A 24,275-nucleotide genomic window follows, 5' to 3' on the forward strand; every position below is an offset into this window, starting at 1 on the left:
TGGCTTTTTTTTTTTTTTTTCTTCTTCAGTTTTCTGAGAACTGAGGTAGAAGTATCATATTCTAATCCTGGCTCTGTTACTAACAAGCTTTAGTATTTTGAGTAAGTTAGTATCTTAAATAATTCACTCTGACTTGTTTCAGGCTTTGTAGGATACCAAAGTAGAGATGAGATGATTTTATAGGACTCGTTAGCCCTATTACGTGGTTCTAGTTCTACTTTTTTGAGTTGAGCGAGATTCACGTACTGTAAACTCTTCCTTTCACAAAAACAGTTGAGTGGCGTTCAGTGCATTCACCGAGTTTTGCGGCCACAGCAGTATCTAATCCGAGAAGAAACTCGACACTCTTCAGCAGTAGCCGCACTTCCCTCCATTTTATACTGTTAGCAGTTTGCCTCTTCTGGGTGGGACATGTGAATGGGACCATCAATGTGAATGGGACCATCAATGTACAGTCCTTTGCGTCAGCTTTCCTTTACTTAGTATTTTCATGGTGCCGTGCAGCAGCCAGCCGCTGTGTAGTTGCAGAACATTTCATCACCAAGGAAACTTTGTATCTCTTAAAGACGTTTTTCTACTGGCAGCCCTGGTAGTGACTGGTTTGATTTGTCTTGAAGGATTTGCTTATTCTTTACTGTTCCTGTAAGTGGAATCTTAGCATACCGCTCTTGTGTCTATTTTTTCACTTAGCTTGATGTTTTCAAGGTTCATCCATTTTTTGGCTTGTATTGGTACTCTTGTTTATGCTTAATAATATTCCATTGTACGGTTAGGACACATTTTATTTAATCATTTTTAGGTTTATGGTTTTTGGCTTGCTTCCATCTTTTGCCCACTGTGCAGGGCGTTGCATTTTGAACATTTGTACAAATTTGGGGTATGCAAGTGATTTCATTTCTCTTGTGGAAGTCCTGTGTCATGTAATAATTCTGTATTAACTTTGTGTGAACTTGCTAGACGCTTCCAGTGATGACTTATACCATTTTACATTTCTGTCAGGAATGTATGAGGTTAGCAACAGACTTACTCATTTTGTTTTATAGTAACCATCCTAGTATGTTTGCATTTCTCTAATAATTAGTATGTTGAACATTCTTTTCATGTGTTCTTGCCTGTCTGTATCTTCTTTGTCCTTGCCAGCTTTTAAATTAGTCATTTGTATTGGTGCTGCTGAGTTGTGTGTTTCTTGTGTAGTTCTTTATGTATTTTGTATACTAGAACTGTACCAGTTATATGATTTGCAAATACTTCATTCCATTTTGGGGTTGTCTTTTTACTTTATTGATAGTTCCTGTGATGCATTAAAAGTTAACTTTAGTTTTAATTAATAAAGTCCACAATATCTATTTTTTCCTTGTGTTTTGTACTTTGATGTCGTGTCTAAGAAACTCTTTTCTAGTCCAAAGTTGAAAGTGTTGTTTTGTTAATTTTTTTTTCACTTGTAGTATTGAGGCTTGAACCCAGGACTGTGAGTACATGCTACCACTGTGGTACTGATGTGGTACCACATGTACCACATCAAGGGACAGATGTAATACTACCTTTTTAGTTGAGGTCTTGGTTTTAGACCTGTGATCTACTTTGAGTTAACTTGTTTATTCTGTGAGATGGCCATCTAATTAGATTCTCTGCCATATGGATTTCTAGTTGTCCCACCACTAGTTATCAAAAGAAAGCCCTTTTTTTTCATGCATTTTGTCGACATCTTGGAGATTGGCTGCTGACCAGGAATGTGCTGTTTAGTTTTGAAGTTTCGTTCCCATTCCATTTATCTCTTTTGTTATTGCTGTACTGTCTTGATTACTACAGGTTTTTAGTTAGTTTAAAATTGTTCTTTTTCTTTTCTTTTCCTTTTTTTTTTTTTTTTTTTTTTTTTTTTGGTTTTTCGAGACAGGATTTCTCTGTGTAGCCTTGGCTGCCCTGAAACTTTCTGTGTAGACCAGGCTAGCCTCAAACTCAGAGATCTGCCTGCCTTTGCCTCCCAGGTACTGGGATTAAAGGCGTGCGCCACCACTGCCCAGCTAAAATGTTACCTTTCACGATGGATTTACCCATTTTGCTCTTGAATTATTCATATGAATTTAGGATCAGTTTACCAGTTTTTATAAGATAACAGCTTGAAAACAAACAAATAAAATGCCAGCTTGAAATTTGTGTAGAGATTGTATTACCATCAGTAAATTTTTTTTTTTTTTTTGAGACAGGGTTTCTCTGCGTAGCTTTGCGCCTTTCCTGGAACTCACTTGGTAGCCTAGGCTGGCCTCGAACTCAGAGATCTGACTGGCTCTGCCTCCCGAGTGCTGGGATTAAAGGCATGCGCCGCTCCCGCTGCCGCTGCCGCCACCCGGCACCATCAGTAATTTTTGATCCATAAACAAAGTGTCATTTAGTTTTGGTAAATCTTCTTTAAAAACTTGTGTAGTTTCTAGAGTTTGGTCTTAAATAGCCATTCATTGTACTTGGTCTGTATTTTATCGATGTCAAAATCTATAGATGCTCAACTCTCTTAAATAAAATGGCACTGTAATTGCATGTAACCTATACATGTAATTAATTTATTAAAATATTTTGTGTGTATGGGTGTTTTGTCTTCATGTCCGTGTACCATGTGCATGCCTGGTGCCCTCAAAGACCAGAAGAGGGCATCAGATTTCCTGGAGCTGGAGTTACAGTTTGAGCTGCAATTGGGTGCTGGGGATTGAACCCAGGTCCTCTGGACGAGCAGCCAGTGCTCTTAACTGCTGAGCCATCTCTTGAGCACCGCGTGTTGGTTTTTGAGCCAGGACATCACTCTGTAGTTCTGGGTGTCTTGTGTACTGTATGGAGAACAGGGTGGCCTTAGCCTCACAGGAGGTTTGTGTGCTTCTGCCTCCTGAGTGTTGTGATTTAAGGTGTGTGCCACTGTATCTGGCTCCTAACTGTCCTTTCATCTTGAATACTTCTCACCTTACCACTCTGAGCCACTGTGGCAGCTTGAATGAGGTGTCCCCCGTATTCTTGGGCATCTGAACACTCAGACTCAGTTTTCTTTGGGTAGGTTTAGGAGGTGTGGCCTTGCTGGAGGAATAATGTCACTGGGGGCAGACTTTGAGGTTCAGAAGTCCTGTCGCTTCTTAGCTTCTTGTTTGCTGTTTGAGGGGTGAGTTCTCAGTTGCTGCTCCAGCTGCTGTGTCTGCCGCTGTGCGGTCCCTGTCACCATTGACCCTAACCGCCTGAAACCGTAAGCCCCAAACAAACCCTTCCTCCTATAAGTTGCCTTGGTTACAGTGTTGGTTTTGTCTTTTCTTTTTTTTTTTTTAAGGTTTTTTCAAGACATGGTTTCTCTGTGTAGCTTTGCGCCTTTCCTGGAACTCACTCTGTAGCCCACATGGGCCTCAAACTCACAGAGATCTGCCTGGCTCTGCCTCCCGAGTGCTGGGATTAAAGCCGTGTGCCACCCTGCCTGGACGGTTACTGTGTTTTATCACAGCAATAGAAATGTTTTGAGACACCTTTAAAGACTGTCAGGTCCATTTGCTATTTTGAATTAAGAATCTTTAGTTTCGGTCAACAAGTTGGGAGGGAAGGGTTTCTTTTGCTTACACCTCTGATCATAGTTCATCATTGGAGGAAGCCAGGTAGGAACTCACTCGAGCAGAGACCATGGAAGAATGCTGCTTACTGGCTTGTTCTCCAGGGCTTGCTCAGCTTGCTTTTCTATACAACTCAGACTGATTGCCTAGGCGTGGCATCACCTGCAGTGGGCTGGGTTCTTTCGTATCCATTATTAATCAAGAAAATGCTCCATGGGCTTGGCTAGAGGCCAATTTGATGGGAGACTTTTACTCAATTGAGGTTCCATCTTAGGTGACCCTAGCTTGTGTCAAGTCGACAAAAGACTAGCCAGCACAGGCCTCAAAGTCTGGTATGTTTACTATGTGGCCCTTTACTGGAAAAATGTACTTGACTTTTAATGTATATCATCCCTAGAATAGGAGCATATACACACTTAACCATTATTTGTTGAATGAATAAATGTTATTAAATAACTTGGCAAAGACATAAAGCAGAGCTGTATCTTTGATTTTACAGCCTTAAAAACAACAAAGTTCTCTATTGGCAACAAGAAAAATATCTAGCTGGGCGGTGGTGGTGAGAGGCAGAGGCAGGCAGAGGCCAACTCGAACTCAGGAGTTCGAGGCCAGCCTTGTCTACAGAGCAAATTCTGGGACAGCTGGGACTACACAGAGAAACCCTGTCTCGAAAAACAAAACAAAGGAAAGAGAGCAATCAATATTGTTTTCTAAAGGAATATTGTATTTGTTCATATACTATATATTATTTTCTTCTCTTAATCACCAAAAATGGACGTACTTTATATTGTATGAACTTGGTGTGTAGTTAAGTATTTGCTAGTAAATTTTATTGATATAAAGTAACCAGTCCTTATGTTTGTTATGGTTTGAATATGGAACTCCTCTCACAGCTTACATGCTTGAGTACCAAGTCCCTGTCCGGTAGCACTACTTTGAGAGATTGTGGAACCTTCAGGATTTGAGACCTAGCTGGTGGACTTAGGTCACTAGGAATAAGCCTTGCTGGCCCTGCTTCCAGCCAGAGCTGTCTGTGTTTCTGGTCTGCCAGAATGTTGGGAATTGTAGCTACATGCTTCCTCCAGCGTGTCTTCCCCACACTGATGGACTAGCTGCTACACTGTGACCCAGGACCAATCCTTCCCCCTTTATGTTACCCCTGTAGGTGCTCTGTCACACTGATAAGAAAACAGCCAATAAAATACTGTGCAAGTCCAAGTTCAAGTTTCACTTTGACTCAGGTTATATTATTAAGCTTTTCCTTTTTAGCCACTGTTCCCTGTGAATTATTAAAAGTGCTATTGCTAGTCTAGAGTAGGAACTCACAAACTATAGCCAAATCCTGCCCGTTTTTGTAAATAAAGTGGAATTGGAACAGGTCTGTTGGTAGATGATCTGTAGTTGACATCATGCTACAGTGCCAAAGCCAAGCAGTTTAACCGAGAGTCCATGATACTTAAAATATTTATTAGCCCTTGGCAGATACAGTTGATTGATGTCTGGTCTAAAGATATCAGTGTAGACCATTTACTGTTCTTAGTTTTGGCCATCATAAAATTAAAATGCTGGACAAGACCACTGACCAACCTGATGTCAGGGATATGGAAAGGATAAACCTCTCCATTTATATCAATATGGTGGCCCCCTCAACTGATGTCACATAAATACTTCAAAAGCCAGCTCTGTTCTCTTCCGAACCTGTCATACCTATAGAACCCATGATGTGTTCATGTCACCCACCAGCGTTTTTAGCCTGAACCAAGATTTAGGCGTTGCCCCAGAATTCTTTTCCCTGCAGCCCCGCAACAATGAAATCTCTCGGGTTCCTTCCTTTTCTCTGATCTCCTTAGCATAGCCCAGTTGCTCTGTGTATCTCATGCACTTACCACCCCTTGTCTGACGCTTCACAGTCCTGTACCACCACCCCCCCACCCCCCGTAACTTTAGACCACCACCCTATCCTTGAACATTTGATCACCTCCTCTCTGGTGCAAAAGGATGTGCATGTATGTGTCTCATGCATGTGGGTGCACATGTGCAGGTCTGTGTGTTCATCCATGTGTACTTGTATGAAAGCCAGAGGAAGCCAGCTTTAACATTCTTCTGCCTCATCGATGCCCTTGAGGCAGGATTTCTCAACCTGGAATTTTCAACTAAGCTGGCTGGCCAGCAAGTCCCAGTGATCTTCCTGTCTATAACACATATTTGTGCACACCAACACCTCTCTTCTCCTCCCCAGTTACAGGTATGTGTGGCCGCACTTGGCTTTTACATGAGTACAGGGTATCTGAACTCAGTCCTCGGTCTTGCACAACAAGTATTCTTACCCACGGAGCCGTTTCTCCATCCCCAAAAGGGACTTTTTATACACAGAAATGATACGATAATACTTTCCAATTTAGAAAATTTTCCTCTCACTTACAAATCTACTCTGCCTTGAACCTGTCATCTTTTCCTAAGAGTTCTTGCAGATGCTGTATCTTTTGGAATGCTTTCCTACCAACCCGGTTTCCTGGCAAACTCACTTATCCCTTAAGCCTCAGCTGAGTATTACTGTCTCCTTGAGGCATTTCCCAGGAAGATGTCCCTTAGTTTAACTCCATTATAGAAACTATTGTTTGAATTTTTCCTCTGTGGACTTGGTATTAACTTCATTGTGGAAACTATTGTCTGTGTTTTGTTTTGTGTTTTCCTCTGAGACATGGTCTTTCTGTGTAGCCTCAAGCTTCTGAGTCTGCTGCCTAAGCCTCTCTGGTGCTGAGATTTACAGGCGTGTTCCAAAAGACCTGGTTCCTATTGTGCGGTTTTTATAATGAGTATTAACTATGTACTGTTTAAAACTTTACATTTTCTTTTGTGTTATTGTAACTTTGAAATACAGATTATCTCTGTTTTGTGTATAAGGAAATTGAATTTGAGAAGCTAAAAAACTTGTACAGGCCCATATTGCTAAAAATGACAGAACCAGCATTTCATTGAAGCCCAGGACTTGCTGACTCCAGTGCTTTTGATGCACCATTCGATGAAATAACCTCTCATATTGTCTCTCCTCTAGATTGTCTCTCGGGTGCTTGCTTCTTTTCACCTTTTAAGCAGTGATGCTAGGTTCAACAGTCACTTAGACAACTTCAGTTTTCTTGTATTTATTTCTCATTTGTAGTTGGCAGCCAGTTCTGTGGTAGTGCTTTTACCTTTCTTTGCTCTATATTGTTTTCCTTGTAGTAGTGCTATACATATGTTATTACTGAGAGCTGTTTCTTTCTCCTTTGAAGTAATGGGATATCATTAAATTAAAATTCTGTTTAAATACAGACCAAGCATCTGGCATTTACTTCCCTCCTCAGCTTAGACTAAGCAAACCACACTACTAACTCCTATTTGTTATGTCTTCCTAGGGTCTCTTTAAAACAGCTAAACTAAGACCTGGAGAGTGAGCAGGAACTTGTTAGGAAATTGCCGGTAGCTTAGCCTTACTATAGTAACTGTAATAATGTACCAAGAGAGTGTAGTGAAGAGCTCAGCGATCACGGGATGCGGAAGTGCTTGTGAGAAGCAGAGTGAACAGTGAAGAAGCCTTAAATTGGGGTTCGGGTGTGGGAATGTTTCCCCCCTCCTTCACTCCCTTTCCTTTGTGGGAAGTAGAACCAACAGATCTTGATACCTGAGAGCCGGAGAGGTATCCGTGTAACTAAGGGTATTCGTTTTTGTTTCATGTCTTGCACTATCTAACATATGTTGTTCAGAACTATTCAAACTAGAAGAGAACCCACAAGTTTTATCTAGTTACTTTTTACTTTTAAGATAGACCCTTCTAAAAATAAACGTGGTGAACCGGAATTTAAACTAAATGGTCTGCTAGGACCTGTTGACTTCCTGCTTGGTTGGGTAAGCCTGGGCCCTATGTTTTCTTTCACATTCCTTTCACTTGGCAAGGCACAAAGGAATTTCTCTGTCATTGAACTCTGATACATCATGGAACTCGTGTGTTGCCTTTGGTTGTTAGTGATTTCAGCCACCACAGACAATTTCAGACAACCTTGACGGTGGATGATTAATGTCCCTATACTAAGAATTTAGTGTCTGTGCCTAGACTTTCCTGTTGCCCTGCTCTTTCCAAAGTCAACCACAAGGCCTTCAAAAGTAGCAGGGAATGGGATTATAAAAGAAGCTATCTGGGCTGGAGAGGTGGCTTAGCTGTTAAAGGCCAGACTCACAACCAAAAATAGAAAAGAAGCTATCCTAGTTAGTGACGTGGTATGCGCCTTTAATTCCAGCACTCAGGAGGCAGAGACAGGCATATCTCTGAGTTCGAGGCCAGCCTGGTCTACAGAGTATGTTCTAGGACAGTTGGGTACACAGAGAAACCTTGCCTTGAAAAATATAAATAAATAAATAAATAAATAAATAAATAAATAAATAAATAAATAAATAAACAAGAGACTATCCTCTTTTTTCTTTTTCTTTTCATTTTTTTTATGTTTATCACTATTATTTTCTTATTTTATGTGTATGAGTGTTTTGCCTGGATACTTGGCTGTGTGACCTGTGTGTGCCTGATGCCCAAGGAGGCTAGAAGAAGGCATTGGATCCCTTAGAACTGGAGTTACAGATGGTTGTGAGTCACCGTGTGGGGGATGGGGATTGGATCCAGGTTCTCTGAAAGAGCAGTCAGTGCTCTGGGCCACTGAGCTGCCTCTCCCCACCCCACCTCCACTCCCTTTTTTGAGACAGGATTTCTTTGTGTAGCCCTGGCTATCCTGGAACTTGAGCTCAGAGATCCACCTGTCTCTGCATCCAGAGTGCTGGGATTAAAGGCATGTGCCACCACCACCAGGCTGAGGCTATCCGCTTAAAAGAAATCAGTTGTAACTCTTAAGAGAAGCAGGTGACAATTTATAATGGTTTTTCTTTAATTCTGTGATCCTTTCATGTATTCTGCACTAGTGATTTAGATAACTTTTTAATGAAAAAGAAATGAGCTCACATTGAACATAGTTGTTGATGTTTTCCCCCAACATAATATTTTTATTAATTATTTGGATATTTCATACAATGCACCCTATCACACTCTTCCTGTTCCTCTCAGGTCCACCCTCCCACCTTTGCACCCCCTCTAAAAAAAAACCCACCAAGTCCCATTTGTGTTGCCCATATACTCACTGAAGCATGGTCAAACTCCCAGTGGTCAGCCCCTTAAAGAAACCGAGTCCTTCTCCCCCTCCAGCCCTGCCAGAAGCCATCAACTCTGCAGGACTGCACTTGAGCATCATCATTGTAGTTTTTAAATAATCTCTTCAGTAGCTTCCTCTCTGGACTCTCTCTCTCTCTCTCTCTCTCTCTCTCTCTCTCTCTCTCTCTCCCTCTCTCTCCCTCTCTCTCCCTCCCCCTCCCTCCCTCCCTCCCTCCCTCCCTCTCTCTCTCTCTTTGTGTGTATGTGAGAGGAGGTTTTGTCACAGAAGCCTTCAATGTCTAACCATGCTGATGTGCATGATCTGTGCTGCCCATCTGAGACCATGTTGGTCTGTGCTGTCTTTGGAGTCCATGTTGATAACAGTGATCCAGGCTGCCATTGGAGGCCATGTTGATGTCTGTGGTCTGTGCTGCCCCCAGAGGCCATGTTGATGCCAGTGATCCAGGCTGCCATGGAAGGCCATGTTGATGTCTGTGGTCTGTGCTGCCCTTAAAGGGCATGTTGATGTCAGTGATCTATACTACTGCTGGGGTCCAAAAGCAAATGTGCTTCTTAGACAATGAACAAATAAGTAATAAGTAAATTATTTTATGGGCTTTTATGCAAAAAGGATAATGAGAAAATACCTTAATTTGGGCCAGTGAAATGGTTCAGTGGGTAAAGGCACTTGGCAGCAAGGCTGATGGTCCTGAGTTTGCTCCCCATAGTGGGAACTCGCATAGTGGAAGGGGAGAACCAACACCCACCTCTCCACGTGTTCTGGTCATGCCTGGGCAGGCTGTCCTTACAGAAGATAAATCAGTAAAAATGTAATAGAGTAACCTAACCTGTCCTTCTGGGGTGTGCTTCTACTCCTCCACAAGAAGTAACCTCATTGTTCATCCCTCGGAATAAATCAGGGAGTCACACATGGTGATGCATGGTTCAGATTCCAGCAATGGGGAGGCCGAGGCAGGAAGATTCTGAGTTCAAGGCCAGCCTGGGCTGTTTAGTGAGACCTTGCTCAAAAAGTAACAACAACAAAAGAGTGAAGGGAAGATAAAAGAGACAATTTTTGGTAAAATTGTCCTTAATAGCAAATATAGAAATTCTTTTAATGTAAATAAATTTGGTAAAACATGGCCTTGATCTGAACGATCTCAAAAAGCGTCATTGCTCCACTACCCTTTCCTTATTTCCCTCACTTCCTGCATCCTGCCCTACCATCCCCTGGCCTGGCAACCAACAAGGTTTGTACTACATAATTGCGCAGTCACTGAGGTACCCACACAGCCCCCAGCCTGGTGCTGTGATTCTCTAGAAGCTGTCATCAATTATGACTTCATAAGGGGCATCTTTCATCATTTGATAATTTGATCATATTTGATAAGAATTAGATGTTTACAGCTGTATTTCTCAGGTGAAATAAGATTGGTGCTCTTAGCTTTTATTTGTATCCTAAACCCTTTGTGGAGTTTTAATTGAGATGTAATTCACATAACAAGACATTTAAAGTGTATGCTTCATTGATTTTTTTTTGTAATTCCCAAGATCATCAAACCATTACCACAATCTTATTCTAAAGCATTTCTGTCACTGAAGAGACTTAGTATCCATCATCTGTAGTCCATCCAACACATGCATACCTTCTTAATGCCAAGCCTTTAGTAATCATAGCTCTACCTTCTATCTCCATGAACCTTCCAATTCTGAACATTCCTTACAAAGGGAACCAGAAACCTGGCCTTGGTATCTGTCTGTTTTCAGTTGGTATAAAGTTTTCAAGGTTTGTACATATTGTAGTATGTATTAGTGTTTTATTCCTTTTTATTGCCATACTGAATTATTCAGTGTTTGGATATTACCGCCTTTTATTTCTCTACCAGTCCATAAACATTTAAGTTTCTTCTCATTTTTAAGGAATAATGTTGCTATGAACATTTGTATACACGATTTTATAGGACATATATTTTCATTTATGTGTTTCATACCTAGAAGTGAAGGGGTCATATAATGGTTTCTGTGTTTAACTTTTTGAAGAACTACTGAATGGCTTCCCATAGTGGCTAGGCCATTTTACATTCCCACTGTTGATATAAAAATGCTCTCTGACCTCTACACAAGGAATCTTAAAGAGAGTAAGAGATAGTTTATTCTGGAGCCATTATGAGTGACCATGGCCCAGGAATACAGATTTAGGTTACCCCAAATCCCATGTTCCAACATGGAAGCAGTTTCACAGGGTTTTTATGGTTTCATAGAACAAAAAAGTCATAAATTGAGGCGACTTTAAAATATGTTGATGGGTACACCAGAGGGGTGAGTACAGTGAGATGAGGGGCCGTTCTGTAGGCCCCAAGATGCTATCCGATGCCGTTTTCAACTCGGGTTGGTAGAAGCTAGTGTTCTGATAAGTTAGTAGCTAGGAGGTTGGTTTATTTATTTATTTATTCATTCATTCATTATCATGAGTTGTTAGTTCAGATACAGAGTGGAGCAAGGAATGACTGTTCCAGAGAGCTAAAACTAGCCCAAGATAAAGTAATTAGCCTCTGAACCTACCAAATTCCGATCTCTCCTCAGTGCTAAAATCCCAATTGGTCCATCAGTCTCTGCAGACAGACTCCTTCCAGGAGTTCTTTGTTCACAGCCAGACACAGCTTCTTTTCGGGATTTTTTTTTTCATACCACCAAAACTTTTTAGAATTCTGTTTTTTCCATAATGTAATAATGGCTGCTAGTGTTTGATAACTTACCTTTGGCACTGTGCTATTGTACATGCAGTATCATTTAGTTCTCACCACATCCCAGGTCATACACAGGTAACTCCCGTGGTGCTCCAAAGAACACACAGAGGATGGCAAAGCAAGGAGCGAAGCCAGGTCTGTCTGTCCTGCAGCCGTATCAGTTACTTTTCTCGTCGTCGAGATCCTACCCAATAGAGTAACTGAAGGGAAGCTCTGGCTCCGCTCTCAGGGGTTTCTAGTCCGTCATGCTAAGGAAGTAGCAGAAGCGGCTCAGTCCTTGTTTGCAGCCAGTCGCCTAGCTGCACCAAGAGACCAAAGGTGTTCCAGCACATGGGCTTGTAGGGAAGGTTTGATCTATTACACAGAAGAGTATCAGCAAGAACACCAGACTTGTCATGAGAACAGAGCGGACTCTCTTAGTTCCTAAGTGTATAAGTCGATTACCCAGTAAGTAAAATGTAATTCTTATTAAATGAAACTGTATGAATGCCCTCAGAACACGATTGTCAAATTGTTGGAGTCCAACAAATACTGTATAAATATTAACAACTCATCAAAGAAACATCACTATAATTTTAAATAACATTTTCCCCTTTGTGGCATTTATTTCTTCACAAATTTACTTGAATTTGACCCAAATAATTTATGCTTGTGGATATAGTAATACTGCATTGTGCTTTCTTTAATTTTCTATGTGACGACTTCAGATGGTTTAATGGCTGTTTCATAAGGACATGCCCAGGGCTTTGATTCCTGACTGAACTGAGAAGGACAGAATACAATGTATATAGTTTATCATCCATTCACTGTAGCATTTTTATATTTTTTGACTCTTATGTATAATGTTAAATACTAATTTTTAATACAATTTGCAAAATGGAACATGTATCCTACTTTATACCTCATATAAAAATTAACTCAGGGGCTGGAGAGATGCCTCAGAGGTTAAGAGCACTGCTTGTTCTTCCAAAGGTCCTGAGTTCAATTCCCAGCAACCACACCACATGGTGCCTCACAACCGTCTATAATGAGATCTGGTGCCCTCTTCTGGCCTGTAGGGATATGTGCAGACAGAATACTGTATGCTTAAGAAATAAATAAATAAATCTTAAACAAACAAACAAACAAAAAAAAAACTCAGAATGGTTCAATAATGTAAGACCTAAATCCATAAAACTCCTAGGGGAAATCCCTGTGATCTTGCATTTAAACTATATCCTCAGATGTGACACCAAAAAGATAGGCAACAAAAGGAAAAATTAGCTAGACTTTATCAGATTAAAAACTTTGGTGCATCAGAAAACGTTATAAAGAAAACGAGAAAGGCCTGTAGAATGAGGTAGTTCATGCTGCAAATTATGTACCTTGCAAATCAGTTTATTATCCAGAATATATTAACAACTCCTGGGCTGGAGAGATAGCTTAGTGGTTAAAAGTACTGGCTGCTTTTCCAGAGTACCTGAGTTCAATTCCTAGCACCCGCATGGCAACTCACAGCTGTTTGGAACTCCACTTCCAAGAGAACCAACACCGTCATTCATATACAGTTGTACGTGCAGGCAAAACACCACATTTAAAAAAAACAAACAAAAAAAAAAAAAAAACAACAACAACAACAACTCCTAAGGGCTGAGGAGATGGGTTAGTGGGTAAGCACTTACCAGCAAGTTTGAAGACCTGAATTTGGACCGCCAGAATCCACAGAATTGTCAGGTAGATATGGCAACCTGCCTGTAATTCCAGTCTTGGAAGGTGGAGACAGAATTCCCAGATCAAGCTGGCTAGTGAGCCAGCCATATCAGCAGGCTCTGGGTTTGATTGAGAGACCCTGCCTTAGTGAATAGCAAGAACAGTCGAGGATGATTCCTAGCAACAACCTCAGTCTGGCTTTGGCATGCACTCAGCACACATATATGCACCCCCCCCCCCATGCAAACATACAGTATGCACACACATAGGGAAATGGGGGAAGATAAAACAGACTGGGGAGCTGGAGAGATGACTTGGCAGTTAAGAGCACTTGTTGCTCTTGCAGAGAACATGGATTTGATTTCAAGTACATGCCGGATGGTGGCTCACAGCCATGCACAATTACAGTTCCATGGGATCTGACGCCCTCTTTTGACCTCCATGGGCACTAGGCATGCATATGATGCACATGTGTGCATGCAGGCAAACAGCCATCATACAAAATAAGTCTTCAAAAAGTGAAAAAAAATGCGGGGAGGGAGCTTCTAAAACTCAACAGAGAAAAGATGCCCTTTCAGAGGTAGACATATGCATTTCTAGGTACTTAGGAGAGTGATGTTTAGTGTGTATGAGGCTCAGGGTTGGAGCACTGAATAAACCAGATGTGATGGCACACTCCTGTAGTACTTAGGAAGCAGAGGCAGGACGCTCATAAGTTCAAGGTTATCCTTGTACATAGTGTGAGTTTGAGGCCAGCTTTGTCTTTATGAGAGTGTCGCCCTTCCCACCACCCAAAAAAACAATTAAATAAGTACAATTCTGTGACATTTCCACAGAAGATGCTCAGTAAGTACCTAAAAAGATGCGCAATTTCATTAGTCAGGAAAATGCAATTTTGTTTTGAGACAGATTCTATGTAGGCAAGACTGTTCTCAGACTTGCACCATAGCCAAGGCTAGCTAGCCTTGAACACCTGAGCACACTGCCTCCAAAGTGCTGGGGTTAAAGCTGTTACTACCACACCTGGCAAAAAAACGCAATCTTAAATCACAGTGATAAAACACTTTATATATAGTAAAGTAACTATTTCTAAGGCAGGGATATGACAAAGGAGATGATTTAAACTCTTCCACATTCTTCAAGATAATCCATTACGGTACATTTGCTGTGGAAGAGTTGGGGCATTTCCTCAGAAATCTAAAAGTTGGTTTGCCTGATGACATAGAAGTCTCACTTCTACGTATATATTTAAAAACAGGGACTTATATACTTTTTTGCTGATGTTTATTGCTGCATTATTTACTAGAGCTTACAGGTAGAAACAAGATGTTCATCAAGAGATGTATTCTAAAGGAAGACCTGAAAAAAAATGAAGAGACAAGTATTCTATGATTCTGTTTACATGAACATTCTAGAATAGGACAATCCATATAGTCTGAAAGTAGATTACAAGCTTACCCCAGGTCCTGTAAAGTGAAAGGAGAATTTAATGGTTAAAATTTTTTGAATTATGAAATGGTATGTGTGTGTGAATGCGCACTTACAAACTCATGCATGCATGTGTGTACATACATGTGGAGGTCAAAGGTTGATGCTGGATGTATTCCTCAGTTGCTCTCCACCTTATTTTTTTGAAATAGTCTCTTATGAAGCTGGAGTCACTCAGCTAGGCTGTGTGACCAGTAAACTCGGGATATCAGCCAGGCTGCCTCTCAAGCACTGTGATTATAGGCACACCTAGCCTTTTACATGGGCACTGGGGATCTGAGCACACACCTTTATGCTTTCAACACTTACCCTTTTCTGACTGAGTTATTTCTGTAGCCCAAGAAATGTTTCAGAAATAAAAAGTAATAATAGCTGCCCCAAATCCTGAATAAAATTAATAATACTGTGGCTCATGCAGTTAAAAAGATTTAAAGGGTAAATTTTATTTTAAACATGTTATACATAAAATAAACTTAAAATACGTATATAAGTACCCACAATAAATAACAGGTTTCTCTAGATTTAGCAAGACTCTTAGCTTCAAAATATTCACTGTCAGTGCTGGTAAGAGGGCTCAGGAGGTACAGAATCTCATCACCAAGGCTGGCGACTGCTTGACACACAGAATCAACTCCTGAACGTTGTCCTCTGGACTCAAGATGCATGCTGTGGTGCATGCATGTATGTGTGGGTGCATGTGTACCCTCATGCACCCACACAAACACAAATCATTAAATGTGAAAACATCATCTGTGGAAACATAATCACTCTCAGAAGCAAGACTGGTTGAGAAGACAGAGGGACTGGCAGGAATGGGAGGAGCAGGAAAGCGCTTATGGAGAGGGGAATGTGATCACAACACATCACCTAGCTTACAGTACAAGCAATGGCGCATGGCCCCTGAGGCAGTAAGTTATACATGTAGTGTGGGGGGCTGGGGAGATGGCTCAGACAGTAAGAGCAGTTGCTGTTCTTTTGGAGGACCCAAGATTGGTTCCCAGCGCCCACATGGTTGCTCCCAACTTGGAACTCCAGTTACAGATGATCCGGCACTGTTTGGTCCTTTACGGGCATTGCATGCACATGGTGCATGTATATTCTTGCAGGCAAAACACTAATTTGCATAAAATGAAAAGAAGAATAAAACAAATGGTAAAAATGATAAAAATATGTGTTATGTAAATGTATAAAAACATAATGAAATCCATTGTCAGGTTAATATATGCTGATAGTATTCAAAATTCACTATCGTACTGGACATAGAGCATAACATTAGAAGTGGTTCAGCAAAATATATGGTTAATCCCCAGAAAATAAAAATGGGAAATTAAAATGAATCAATAACTAATAATTGTATTTACATCTTTTTTGTTTGTTTGGTTTTTTTTTTTGTTTTTTTTTCGAGACAGGGTTTCTCTGTGTAGCTTTGCGCCTTTCCTGGGACTCACTTGGTAGCCCAGGCTGGCCTCGAAGTCACAGAGATCCACCTGGCTCTGCCTCCCGAGTGCTGGGATTAAAGGCGTGCTCCACCACCGCCCAGCTGTATTTACATCTTAAACATGTTCCATACACATGACTGAAGCTAGGGTTGGAAACAATAGTTCCCTACATTTTGAAGATTACTAGCATTTCTTTTAAACCACCTCTTTTTAACTCCTGCTTGTGTTCTAATTGATTTTTCTTATGGCTTTCTAGAATTCTCTTCAGGTTTGCATATATATAATGGAGGCATGCTACAGCGAGTATGTGATTGGCACATTCCTTATCTTTTATTTGCCCCAAACCTCCATTTACAGAAGAAGAGCCTGCAAGTCCAAGTCCAACAGGTGATTGACTCAGCAAAGTCACCCTGCTGGTAGGGAGAGGCAAGATTTGAATCTCAAGCTATGTGGTTTTAAACCTCCATGTAAGTTCAACCCTCAATCAACAGACAGACAAAAGTGATTAAAATGAGGGTAGAAATTAGTGAAATGGGGCATAAAAGAAGGATATAAAGGATCAGTGAAAAAAAAAACGTTCTTTTTGTGGTTGTGTGTGTGTGTGTGTGTGTGTGTGTGTGTGTGTGTGTGTAAGTGTAAGCCTTTTTTGTGTGGGTGTCCATATAGGTCAGGACATCATCTCACTTGAATCTCTCCCTATCTCTTTTTGTCTTTGTCTTTCTCTGTCTTTCTGTCTGTCCGTCTGCCCCCCTTACACACACACAAATAATAAAAAGCAATTTTTCTACACGCTGGCTCCTTAGTGGGTAAAATGTCACTAATCCTTCTGATCTGTTCACAGATGTCACTACTTGAATAAAACCTTTGTTAGGTTTCTCTTTCTTCATTGATTGTATTATTATTATTATTATTATTATTATTATTATTATTATTATTCCTCTTTTTGTGTTCTAATATTTGTATGTAGACTGTTGATTGATTGGTTGGTTGATTGATCAGTTGGATTTTTTGGTACAGAGATCATTTCTTTTTCGTTGTTGGTTGGTTTGGCTTGCCTCAAGATAAGATCTCATGTATTCTAGCTGTGTAGGATGATGTTGAACTCCCAGACCTCTTACCCTCACCTGCCAGTACTAGAATTGCAAGTGTGCGCTACCACATCTGTTCTAAGCAATGCTGGAGGTTGAACCTAGGACTTCATGCAAGCACTCTGCCAACTGCACTACATCCACAGTCCCCAGAGTTCACCTCTTAAGTCATCTTTGCCTTCCCTGTGCTCAATGTGAGCTGTGTCGCTATCGGTGCTCATAGTTACTTCAGTCCTCCTGAACAATTACCGTGTTTAACGTTACGTGGAGATAGTTATGGCTTAGTTCTGGTAAATTTGCAGGTTTATAAATAAATCTAGTTTTCTGTAGCCACAGATCTCTTGGTGGAAGCTGATTTCTACTGGTACATGAAATATATTTTTGACAGTTAATTCAGTTGCCTCACTTACTAGGCGGAATACAGCCTCTTTGCCTCATTTCCTTTCTATGGATAAGAACACAACACATTTGGACATTTTAGACATTTTTTTACATTTCATAAAGTTGATGCTTTTTCCAGGTGTGGTGGCACACATCTGTAATCTTGGTTCTTGAGATACAGAGACAGAAGGATCAGAAGTTCAGTCAGCCTTAGCTACATAGTAAATTTGAGGTCATTGTGTACTATGTGAGATTCTGTCTCAAAATAACAAAATTAACACTTTTAAAATAAACATTTCAGTGTTTTGTTGTTGTTTGTTGTTTTTGTATATTTATAAGGAGTTTGCAACCTATCTTAATTTCAAAACATTTTTAGCACTCAAAAATGAAAGACATACTCATTAGGTCTTACTCCCTGTTTATCTATTTCCTCCTTCTCCCCTGGCATCTGAGTTGCTTTTCTGTTGCTGTGATAAAAATCTCTGACAAGCAGCTTAAAGGAGGTAGTTTATCGTGATGGTAAAGTCAAGGCAGCAGGAGTTTGGATCAGCTGTTTGCATTGTATCCAGTCAGTGATTGCATTCTAGGCTCAGCTTTCCTCCATTTATCTCGTCTAGGACTCCTACTAGGGAATGGTGCCACCTATAGTGGGTGGGTCTTCCCACCTCAATTTTTATAACCAAGATATTCTACCACAGACATGTCCTGATGATCTAGATTCTGTCAAGCTGACAGCATTAATCATCATATTTATCAACTACTAATCTGGTTTCTGTCTCTGAATTTCAGTTTCAATACTTGAGACATTTTGTACACCTGGAAATCAATAGAATCTTGTTATAGGTGTCCTTTTGTGTGGTTTCTTGCATTAGCATGTTTCACAGATCATCCAGGCAGCCATATATATTTTTTTCTTCATTTTTTGTTGTTATTGCTTTGTGTTTTCTTTTGTTCCTTGCTTTTTCTTTGTGGAGTGGGCAGTGGGGATAGGTCTGAGGCCTTCTCACAGCTCTACAGCTGAGCCACACCCCCATCTGTATTGCAGATCTTGCTATGGCTATGTAAAAATCCATTGTGTGAACTGGTATTTTGTTTTCAGTTCTTCTGTTGACATTTGGGTTGTTTCTACCTATTAGCTATTGGGAACAACATTGCTCTTTCATGTTTTAAATTTTCCTATCTAAATTTTTTTTTTTTTTTTGAGACAGGGTTTCTCTGTGTAGCTTTGTGCCTTTCCTGGAACTCACTTTGTAGACCAGGCTGGCCTCGAACTCACAGAGATCCACCTGCCTCTGCCTCCTGAGTGCTGGGATTAAAAGCGTGCTCCACCACCGCCCGGCCTCCTATCTAAATTCTATAGAGTTACTAAGTAATGTAGTTATTACTGTTAGTATTTGAGACGCTAACAGCCCTGTAGCTGTACTACTTGACAGTCTAGGACTGCTGTAGACTTTTCATCACTTGTGCGTCTTGTTTGTTGGAGTGACACACCTGGTCAGAGCCTGCTCCTCTAGCTTTACACAGTCATTTCATGTTCATCCCGTGTCATCTGTGTTTTCCCTTCACAGCACCTCGTAGGTTTTTAATTTGCTTTGTTACATTAATACACACATACACATTTACATAGACTAAACAGCATTGCCAATTAGAGGGAGTTTTGTGTCATACCAGGAAATGGGGAATTTATCCTTTCTGTGATTTTTCACCATTTTCTATATAGTTTTTGGTCATACTTTTACTTTATATTGACCTGTGTTTTTTGGGTTTTTTGTTTTTTGTTTTTTTAAGCTAGTTGGCACCAGGGAAGGCTGAGAAAGGGTAACCCTTCCAGGAAGTCCATCCCAAGCTTAGATTAAGAGGGTTGCTAAAGCTTTCTCTATTGCCTGCTTGTGTGTTTCTCTGCGTTTTAGCCAATGCCCTGGCTCCAGAATAATTTTTCATCTTATATTGGGTCTGTTGCTTTGGGCTTCATTTTCTTACTTGTTTTCCTGAATTGCAAAAAGCAAAACAACAACAATAAAACCTTAAGATGTTGTCAGACACGTTGCATTATGTTTTACATTCACTAAACAGCCTCTAAGATCAGAATGACTGCTGTGTGTGGGGTCTCACATTTGGAAGGCAGCGGCAGGTAGATCTCTGAGTTCAAGACTAGCCTGGTCTACAGAGTGAGTTCTAGGACAGCCAGGGCTATGTAGAGACCCTATCTCGAAAAACAAAACAAACGAACAAAAAAATCATCATCATTATTATTCTTAGTCTCCTTTTATTGCTGAAAAACAAACAACCAAACAAAAAATGCTTGGTCAGAGAAGTCATACCTGCCCTGGAATTTTGCATAGGAAACTCTCCTAGCTTTTTAGGAAAGAATCTAAAACAAGAATTCTGTGAAGATCTGTTGAACAGAGTGTACTTCACTAGCAGTTGGATGTGTGAGACAAGGTATCAGTGTGTAGCCTAGGCTTTTCTGAACCTTGTGATCCTTCCCTCCCCACATCATGCAGAGTACCCCACACCCACACTGCACTGACTTTTGAGTGGAACATTTCTTTTTCTTTTTTCTTTTTTTTTTTTTTTAAAGATGTATTTATTATGTATACAGTGTTCTGCCTGCACACCAGAAGAGGGCACCAGATCTCATTATAGATGGTTATGAGCCATCTTGTGGTTGCTGGGAATTGAACTCAGGACCTCTGGAAGAACAGCCAGTGCCCTTAACCCCTCCCCCCTGAGTGGAACATTTCTATGTCATCTCTTCCATCTGTCTGTTACAGTATCTCTGGTTTGACTAAAGTGCTTATGTAGGAAAAGAATCTTGAAACTTTCAAGGTAAAATCTGTTACTGAAGTCTTAAAATGACTAGCGGTGGAGTTTTTACTAGACCCATAATAAACAGGAGGACACTGATTTGAAGAAAGGTTCTATTAAATATATTTATAGAATATTTATAGAATTTGGCATGGTTTTGAACTTCTTTCTAGTGATAAAGATGAACAAGCTGTCATTCTTGCCTTAAAAGAAATTCAACCTTTGAGATACTGTCACATAATCATTCTCTTGTGGAAAAATTATATCCATAAAATACACGTAAAGTTGTTGAACAAGAGTAGAAAACAAGTCTTTTTTTCAAGTCATTGTTAATGCTTTTTAGATTGATTGATTTTTTTTGTTAATATGTATGAGTATTTTGCCAGCATATATGTATGTGCACAGAGTGCATGCCTGGTACCCTCTGGATTTAGAAGAGGGCACCAGATCCTTTTGGGCTGGAGTTATGGATGCTTGTGAGCCACCATGTGGGTGCTGGGAACTGAACTGGGGTGCCCTGTAAGACTAGTAAGTGTTGCTAGTACTGAGCCGTCTCTCCAGCACCAGGGAGTCTGTCTAAGTTGCTATATGGCTCTAAGCAGTGTGCATTGTAGATTGGAATTGGATTGGTGTGTCAGTTCTGAACTCTGTCCTCTCTACATGTGTATTAATAAGAACACAATATAATCATAGAAGACAGCCAGTGTTTATTGCTACTCAGCTTTATGATGCTGTGATGAAGTGGCTAGGAAAACCAACCAGAACAAGGGAAGATTGATTCTGGCTCTTGGTTTCAGAAGTTTTGGTGCAGGGTCCTTGGCCCTGCTGTTTCGGGGCCTGTGGAGGCAGAGCATCATGTCGGGGTATGTGGTGCAGCAGTCTTCTTCACCCCATGGGATCCCAGAAGCAGAAGTGGGCACAGGAAACAGAGATGACAATATACCCTTCAGTGACCTACTTTTACAGCTAGCCCCCACCTACTAAATTCATAAGTTTCCAACACCTGAACTATTGGGGGACATTGCAATTCCAAAGTCTAACAGATGTCAACAAATTTTTTTTTTCACATATTAAGCTATTCATTTTCTCTTACAGATCTGCCAAGAGTTTAACAGTACCTGGGCATGGGAGATGGAGAAGAAAGGCTATCTTGAAATGAGTGTGGAGTGCAAACTAGCACTCTTAAAGGTAATGCATGTGTTCTTTGTTGCAGTTACTTTCTTTTTTAAGTTTACTTTGACTCCTAAATTACAAAGTAAAGAACACCAAGGGTCAGCAAGGTAGTTCAGTGGGTAAAAGTACTGCCACCAAGTCTAACAACCTGAGTCCGCATCCCTGGGACCTACATGGCAGAAAGCGAGAAATGACTCTAGAAAGTTGTCCTCTGTCTTCACATGTGTGCTAGAGTATGCAAGTGTGCTCACTAAAAAGTAAGTAAGTAGAGGTAACAACAAAATCTGAAGCAAAGGGAAACTGAGTATGGCTGTGCACACCCATAATCTCAGTAATTGGGAGGCTGATTCAGGAAGATCCTGAATTTGAGGCCAGCCTGGGCTGTTTCTTATATCCCAACAGAACGCGAGAGGTGGGGGTACGGTGAACATTTTATAATTGAAGGAACATCAGGGTCCTTCACTTTCTTGTTTTTCATGGTAAAAAGTTTCTTCTGGGCTGATGAGATGGCTTTGCAGATAAAGTCCTTGCCAGACAAGCATGGGGATCAGAACTCAGATCTCCAGAACCCACTCAAAAGCCAGGTGGGGTCAGCCTACCTGTAGTCCCAACCCTTGGGAGGCAAAGCTGAATAGAGGGTGCACCATGCAAAGCCATGAGCTCTGGGATCGGTGAGGGACCGGTTTCAATAAAAAATGGAGAACAGTCTAAGAAGATGTAGCCCACATTAACCACTTGCCTCCATGTGCAGGAACTCCTATACACACGGAAAAAGTGCACATGCACAACCACACATGAGAGTCAGTTCTTGTCTGTACTACTTTTAAGGATTGTCTTTACAATGTATCAAGTTTTAATTATTTCTGATGAGAGATAGAGTAACAGAATAGGGAAGCATTGATCATTGTTTCAGCTGTCACCTTCATCAATCACTATATGTTCCAGACTGTGGGTAAATAATAATAATACAAATAATAAATAATGGGTGGCAGTTTGCTAAGAAATGTTGAAGTGTAATGACCAAGGGATTCAGCACTCCCACCCGCTCTAAATCCTGTGGAAATGAAGTCAGCCTTTAACCCATGTTGTGCTCTCGTGTGCACTACAGCAGTAATCGCAATATCGATGAACCTTCGTGAATAAGAAAGGCATGAACACACATGCACATGCTGCGATGCACTGTAGTCTGAAAGAAAGGTGCTGGTATATGGCTCATTGGGTAAAAGCAGCTATTCTCCAGTCTGAAGACATGAGTGAGTTCAGTCCTGGGACCCACCTGGTGGAAGGCGAGAACTTGTTCCCACAGGTTGTCCTCTGACCTGTACAAGCAAGCTGTGACATGTATCACACACACACACATAAAGAAAATAAGTAAAAATGTAATTTAAAACATTTTTAAATCAGGAGGACAGTATGTTAAGTGTAGTAAGCCAGGCACAGAAAGAAATTACACCATGTTCCCACTTTAATGTAGAATTTTAAAGAGTCAGGAATACAGTGGTGGTTAGCCCTGGTCAGTGGTTTAGCAATCAGATTGGAGAGATTTGGGGTAAACTTACAAAGTTTCAGCTAGTTGGGTTGAAGGTGATTGTATTACATCGTTAAAAACTGTTCATAGATTTTAAGTGTTCTCATCACCAAGTATGCTTGAACTAATCATTCTACATTGTATATTGAATCATATGTGTATGTGCAGGGAGCCGGGACAATCGCCATTATAAGATGGCGCTGACTTCTCTGCATTCTGAAGATTTATTACTCCTAAGACAATGCTTTCGACGAAATACACGCCTCTGCTTTGCATATGCACAAGTTATATTGGCCCCTCACCAATCCTATCTCGCCTGGTGGTCGCAGGCTAAGTTCAGCCAGCGATTCGCGCCTCTTTCCCTATAAAAGGCAGCCGCTTTCACTGCCCCCTCCCCTCGCTTCCAGCACTCCCTTAACCAAAGGCTCTCCAATAAAGTGTGATCGGGAAGAATCTTTGTGTGGCGGTCGTTCTTCCTTGCGGGTCGAGAGGAGCGCGCCACATGTATGGTTTTTATTTGCCAATTACATTAATAGTTTGTGAAAATATAGTGTTATACAATGGTATAATTGGAGAGCTTTTAGTGCACATAAACTTACCGTTTTATCAGTATAACTTGATTGTGTATAAGTGATTGTGTTAAAACTCTACATTGGTGTAAAATTAAAATGTTGCCTTCAGATTTGCCTATTATGTTGATTATTTAAGCAGATTCTACATAATAAGTTGAAAGCATAGTGCAAAATAAATGAACTGTGTGATCTCTCGGCTCTGTCCCTGAATCACTCCTGAAAGTATATCATATTTATTAGAGAAGTGTTTTACAGTATTTTAAGCCACAGTATAACTGTTTTTCAGTATCTCTGTGAATGTCAGTTTGATGACAATCTTAAATTCAAGAATATAATTAATGAAGAGGATGCTGATACGATGCGTCTCCAGCCAATTGGGCGAGACAAAGATGGCCTCATGTACTGGTACCAGTTGGATCAAGACCACAATGTCAGGATGTACATAGAAGAACAAGATGATCAAGATGGCTCTTCTTGGAAATGCATTGTCAGGTACCTTTATTGGGATATCTTTACATATTGCTTTCTTAGATCTCTTCTCTACTGGAATATGATCTATGAGGCTAGAATGGTCTTTTTCTTAATGGGAATTGACAAATTTTCTATGGCTATTCTAGGAC

At 40.7% G+C, this 24,275-nt stretch overlaps 1 protein-coding gene across 4 annotated transcripts in view; it reads left to right on the top strand.

Annotated features, from left to right (window-relative positions):
* Positions 1 to 24,275, top strand: part of Rsf1 (remodeling and spacing factor 1) — a 126,854-nt gene that overhangs the window by 35,116 nt on the left and 67,463 nt on the right. For all 4 annotated transcript variants that reach the window (XM_042280239.2, XM_042280241.2, XM_076547579.1 and 1 more), the window contains 2 exons: positions 21,478 to 21,570; positions 23,942 to 24,147. In XM_042280239.2, the coding sequence (XP_042136173.2) occupies positions 21,478 to 21,570; positions 23,942 to 24,147 (299 nt within the window). The remainder of the gene's footprint in view (positions 1 to 21,477; positions 21,571 to 23,941; positions 24,148 to 24,275) is intronic.

This window comes from Peromyscus maniculatus, chromosome 1 (genome assembly GCF_049852395.1).
Source record: "Peromyscus maniculatus bairdii isolate BWxNUB_F1_BW_parent chromosome 1, HU_Pman_BW_mat_3.1, whole genome shotgun sequence".
NCBI classification, from domain to species: Eukaryota; Metazoa; Chordata; class Mammalia; order Rodentia; family Cricetidae; genus Peromyscus; species Peromyscus maniculatus.